The sequence below is a fragment of the Choristoneura fumiferana genome, chromosome 4, assembly GCF_025370935.1.
Source record: "Choristoneura fumiferana chromosome 4, NRCan_CFum_1, whole genome shotgun sequence".
NCBI lineage: Eukaryota > Metazoa > Arthropoda > Insecta > Lepidoptera > Tortricidae > Choristoneura > Choristoneura fumiferana.
Genome location: NC_133475.1, coordinates 21,455,000 through 21,460,855, shown reverse-complemented (window position 1 = coordinate 21,460,855; position 5,856 = coordinate 21,455,000). Strand labels below are relative to the sequence as shown.

General features: G+C 35.8%; 1 protein-coding gene across 1 annotated transcript; it reads right to left on the bottom strand.

The window, feature by feature from the left end:
• Positions 1-650: 650 nt before the first annotated feature.
• Positions 651-4,986, bottom strand: LOC141427116 (solute carrier family 22 member 13-like). Its single transcript, XM_074086356.1, has 5 exons — positions 2,634-4,986; positions 2,260-2,453; positions 1,943-2,156; positions 1,426-1,672; positions 651-1,077 (listed from the first exon to the last, which is right to left on the bottom strand). The coding sequence occupies exons 1-5, from the start codon at positions 3,068-3,070 to the stop codon at positions 667-669; spliced, it is 1,503 nt and encodes a 500-aa protein (XP_073942457.1). The 5' UTR covers positions 3,071-4,986; the 3' UTR covers positions 651-666.
• Between the last annotated feature and the right edge of the window lie 870 nt (positions 4,987-5,856).

Below are 5,856 nucleotides of genomic sequence, written 5' to 3'. Positions count from 1 at the left end.
GTTATTTCTTTTGATTTTTTATTTTTTTTTAACTAAACAGACGTATTATTCGGAAGGTACAATTGAAGTAAAAATTAGCCTAAAAATAACTTAACTAACATACAATTCGCCAAAGTCTTGTATGTTGAGAGTTTTTTAAAAGTAGTAGCTTATGTGAATTTCACGTCATAACTAATTTGATCCATCCTTCCATCTGCATCTGCACATTGATTTTTATAAAACAAAAATAATTTTTTGGTCTTGGCACCATTACTTTAAAAAACACAACATGCGCAACTTTCGTTTTTCAAAGTCAAAGTCAAAGTCAAAGTCAAAATATCTTTATTCAATTTAGGCTATAACAAGCACTTATGAATGTCAAAAAAAAATCTACCACCGGTTCGGAAAAACCTCTGCTGAGAAGAATCCGGCAAGAAACTCAACGAGGTATATATATATATTTTTTTTAAAACAGATTTACAATATTATTAAATGATATTTAAACATCACAAGTATTTAACACAACTTTATTTTTAACACAGGTTTTTGTAGGTAATTACTGCATTTTTATTACATACTATAAAGAGATAAGCAGTTAGATAGGTACAAAAATAACTATAGACATTACAAGCTTATTATTTACTCATGACGCATCATTAGGGAACGCTGATATTAAACGTCTACGTCTTAATCCAAGTGATCTTGAAAATTCCGCCCTTTTGTTTCTGGTAGTATAAAACAAATACAAGCTGCTAATATAGGCAAAGCAGCAAAAACTAGCGTCGGGACCCAATGAGGGCTTAAAGTTGCTATAAATGGTGCTACAGTTGCCCCTATCTTTGCTCCCGCAGTGCATATGCCAAAACTCATATTCCTTATTTCAGTGGGATATAACTCTGATGTATAGAGGTATACAACACTAAATATCATAGTAGAAGCAGACATGCCTGCTACGCCGAGGACAATAGCAGACCAATGATCCGGTGGAACGAAGATAAGAAGAAACATGGTGAGTCCAATCATGGCCAAAATTCCTATGGTGCTAGTTTTTCTGCCGGCCGCCTTGTTGAGCCACATGCCCACAAAACAAGCCGGTATCTGAAATTAAACGAGGTTAAGGCTAAATAAATATTAGATGTTTCAAAGCATGAGCTTTAGAAACGCATGTTTCAGGAACCAAGACTAGGGATGACAGATAGACAGACAGAATAGGCACAGACTGGTGGACAGATAAAACACAAAGTACAATATAATGTTTTCGTCTTTTCCTTTTAAGGTACGGAACCCTAAAAATATAACCAAATTGAGAACATAATGCGTTAGTGAAATTGGTGAAAAATAAGATCATGACAGATATTTACTTACAAGATTTGCAAGTCTTATAAGTTTGTGGTTGGACTGTCAAGAAAATGAAGAAGTAAAGGTGATTATTTAGTAGATACTGACCTGAATTAGCCCTAAAATAATAACAGATATATACACGCTAGGTCCCAAAAATGAGACGTACTGGTTAATACCAAAGTAGCTTAGTCCTCCGACCGTCCAAATAAAAAACATTGCCAATGTTCTTAGAGACATCTTCATCGTTCTGAACAGATCGTAATACTGCACGTTTTTCTTCGTAACACTAGGCACTGTTTGTTTTATGTTATTATTTATATTCTCTTTTGCAGTAGCAGCATCAAGACTATTACTGAAAACCGATTTTATTTTAGAAACAATATAATATTTGACGTCGCTTCATAAGAAGAGTCTGTGTACATTTGTAGCATTTAGAAACTATGTCCGTAAGAGGTAGCTTTAAAAAGATTCGTGAAAAATAATACGTATAAATTAACAAATGTATCATTGTCACATTTATCATTCCTCTTTATCTTATTATGAGCTTAAGCAAGTGCCAGACCGAGATGTCATCAGACCAGACAGGATAGTGATATTAAATGTATGTACAAAACAAAGTTACCATTTCGCAGCATATACCATCAACTTCCTCATTGCATCCAGCTGTCCGTTAGTCATCAACCACCTCGGTGTCTCTGGAACCAGCGCCAATGAAGCCAGGATCAAGATGGAAACAATGCCTATAGATAAAGCATACACCCGCCATGTCGGTGAGAAGTACGCGAACGCACAGAGTGATGCTTCACCAATTCCATCGGGGAGTTTGGCACAGGCAGCTAGAAATACCAAGAAGGCAATCAATGTAATGAATGAGTAGCAAATCAAGTTATCTCATATTTTTCAAATTGTTTGTAAAGGGTGAATTTAAAAGAAATAAACCTGCTATTTCTCGATATTGAGGTCCAACTACTTCAAGGATTACAACTATTGCGACGACTAGAACACCTCCTGACGCCACTCCGATGAAGAAACGCAAGCTGGCGTAGAGCCAGTAGTTCGGAGAAAAGGGTGACGCTACCATGAGTACCACATTGATGAATGAAGAAAGCATAAGTGCGATGCGACGGCCATATCTGTGCAGAATAATAATAATTTTCACATAGGCAGTTGGTATACCTATAGCTTGAATTTAAGTCTCTTCAAAAACTTCCAGAACCAATATACATCCAACTTTTACATTTTGATAAAAGTATCCAATATTATCATTACCTTTTTTAAAAAATATATAACAATTCAACTATATCAACGTTTACCTGTCAGATATCCACCCAAATAAAAAAACTCCAAACAGAAAGCCAAACATCATCATTGACTGGACCATGTTAGCCATCCAAGCCCGTTCACATATTAGCTCAAATTCTGCCACAAAGCTTGTAGTAAACAGACCTTCAGCAAATTCGTACTTTGTGCATCCATCATAACACGTAGATTCTGTTACGTTTTCCGGTATAGTTGCATTAAAACTGGTGCAAATGAACTCCGAGTCATATGTTAAAAATATTATAAACATCCAATTCCACATGACCATGAATCTAGCCACGCATACTAGGATGCAAACTTTGGCTTGCCAAGCGCCGAACGCACCAATACACACAACTAAATAGTCTTCATTTCCCTTTGCATCAATGGCTCCGCGGACTTCTTTGATTTTAACGTCTTTATTTTCATTACTTTCACTATCTTCTGCCATTATATTTTTGCGACTTCAAAAAAACGGTAGGTTATTCTGCAAGTACGCCACAGCCACAACTGTACGCGTCATATTATACTCGACTCTGGGATGATGCAATGTAATGACATAGACCAAGTCCCACGTTCAATAGTCGCAACAACTTAGCAATTGTTTTAGTTGATAGTGTATAACAAATCCATTTTTAACGCGATTAAATCCGGCTGTAGATACATTAGGAGAAATTTCTAATCTTTACCAATTTCAATCTGCACGTTTTGTTCTAGAACTCACAGAAAACAAGAAGTTTTTCTCGTTACGGCTGTGCTGTCAGTGGGTTTCTCAGAAACGTAGGATAGCACGCCTCGTCACTTTTGTGCTAGCTTTTTTTGAATTTTCGGTACTTCCAATGCGCGTGCACACCTAAAAAATGCACTATGTGCCTATACATAGTGCAATTTTTAGGAGCTTATGCTCTAACATCACCGTGCTGCTTGCGTAAAAAGACCAGCGTCACATCAATCACATGACTGTCACTTTTAGCTGTGTTGCTGAGCAGTCAGACGCAAACAACTATACTGATGGCCAAATCGCCTGACTGGATAGGATCATACTTTTTCTATTAGACAATTAGATATTTCTCGTGATGTGCGACCAGCCTAAAATTGGCTTGTTTTATATTCATTGCATTGTTTTAGTTGCATATGAATAACAAATTGACATTGTTGAATATTAACATTGAAATAAATTTGAAACGCAGCGAACTAGTTCCCCAACTCCCAACTGGTGCATTTTATCCTGTAGTTTTTAAGTATTTTATTTGTAATTATTTTATTTTGAAAAATGACTTTCTGCCAAGTTTCTTGCGGCGTATTCTTCTTGGCAATGATGCTCTTACCAAAAGCGCTGGTAGTTTTAAAAATCGGCCAAGTGCAAGTCGAACTCGCCCATGAAGGGTTCCGTAGCAGCAAGTATCATAATATAAAAGTTTATGACGTATTGAAAAAATCTCGTTCAAACCAATTTTCGTTGGAAGTTTGCATGGTAAGTACATCATATATTTTTTTAGTTTTATCATTCATTTATTTTAGAAGTTACAGGGGGCGGAACACACATTTTACCACTTTGGAAGTGTCTCTCACGCAAGCTTCAGTTTAGCAGAAAATGATGTTAGAAACCTCAATATCATTGTTGAAGACCTATCCATAGATATCCCACACGTATGGGTTTGATGAAAAAAATATATTTGAGTTTCAGTTTTAAGTATGGGGAACCCCCAAAACTTATTGTTTTTTTTTTCTATTTTTGTGTGAAAATCTTAATGCGGTTCACAGAATACATCTACTTACCAAGTTTATAGTTTCGGAAAAAAGTGGCTGTGACATACGGACGGACAGACAGACAGACAGACATGACGAATCCATAAGGGTTCCGTTTTTTGCCATTTGGCTACGGAACCCTAAAAATGACTTTTAAAAGTGCCCTTTGTGGCCTATTTACTGAATAAATGATTTTGGTTTTTCTTTTATTATTTAGATTTAATGATTATGATTTGATTTAATGAAGTGTAAATTAAATGATACTTTCTTCATAACTGTCATAATATATTTTGACGTAAAATACTCGAACATTTCGTAAATGAAATTCTAGTTTTTCTTTCACTGGTGTCTAAAATCTATTGAACTATTGTCAAGAAGACTAATATCAAAGGCGTATTTATAAAGTTAATGATTATATTGTACCACGGACAGGTATATTTGGAAATAATTCCGATCCGCATTAGCGATCCTTTCAAGTAGCGTATTGTGTTAAAAAAAAGTTGTGATAAATATTTGTGATGTATATTTAGATATCATTTAATAATATTGTAAATCTGTTTAAAAAAAAAGTATACCTCGTTGAGTTTCTTGCCGGATTCTTCTCAACACATGTTTTTCCGAACCGGTGGTAGATTTTTTTTGACATTCATAAGTGAACTAAAATAATTTCCTTGCTCACCCGCGACCTTACGATAGCTAAGCTTATGCAAAATATGCGTGTTCATGCCAGTTCCTCCACCTCCACACTGTAAGAACAACACACAAATCACAAAACCCATCAAAATTTTAACCGTCCTTCAAAACTACCTTGATTTTTTATTATTTACTTCAAGGCATGTTTATTAACTACCATTGCCGAAATTAGATCCAAGCCGTAGCAAGAGATGAAACTAAATTTACCTGCTCATAATAATAGACCCCATACTGTTGTATCTAATTATCTCCATGCATTCTAACATCGAGACGAAACCCCTTGCCACAATAGTAACACCTCATACGAAAATCGTCTCGATGTTTTAGAATGCATGGAGATAATTAGATACAACAGTTTATTAATGAGCAGGTAAATTTAGTTTCATCTCCCTTGCTACTGCTTGGATCTAATTTCGGCAATGGTAGTTAATAAAACATGCCTTGACAGTAAATAAATAAAAATTCAAGGTAGTTTTTGAAGGACGGTTGTAAAAATTTTTATTAATAATTTGTGGGATAGTTTTTGTTTCATAAAACGTATGTGGGTACTTGGGAGTTACAGTGACAAGTTAAAACGGTGGTGTGGTTCGTTAGTCTAACAACTGGTGGCATGGTGTACGGTTGTGTCACTCTGAGATGAGCTCTGTTTGAGTTCGAAACGCGTCAGTGTAGTGTGGTGGTGGTGATAGATGGGTTTGTGTGATTTGTGTGCTGTTCTTACAGTGTGGAGGTGGAGGAACTGCATGAACACGCATATTTTGCATAAGCTTAGCTATCGTAAGGTCGCGTGAGCAA

Excerpts from the sequence above, each read along its gene's own strand:
- LOC141427116 (XM_074086356.1), bottom strand. The coding sequence starts at position 3,070 with ATGGCAGAAGATAGTGAAAGTAATGAAAATAAAGACGTTAAAATCAAA. Across the intron at positions 2,454-2,633 it reads TTTGGGTGGATATCTGACAG|ATATGGCCGTCGCATCGCAC; the intron begins GTAAACGTTGAT and ends TATTCTGCACAG. Across the intron at positions 2,157-2,259 it reads TCAATATCGAGAAATAGCAG|CTGCCTGTGCCAAACTCCCC; the intron begins GTTTATTTCTTT and ends TGGTATTTCTAG.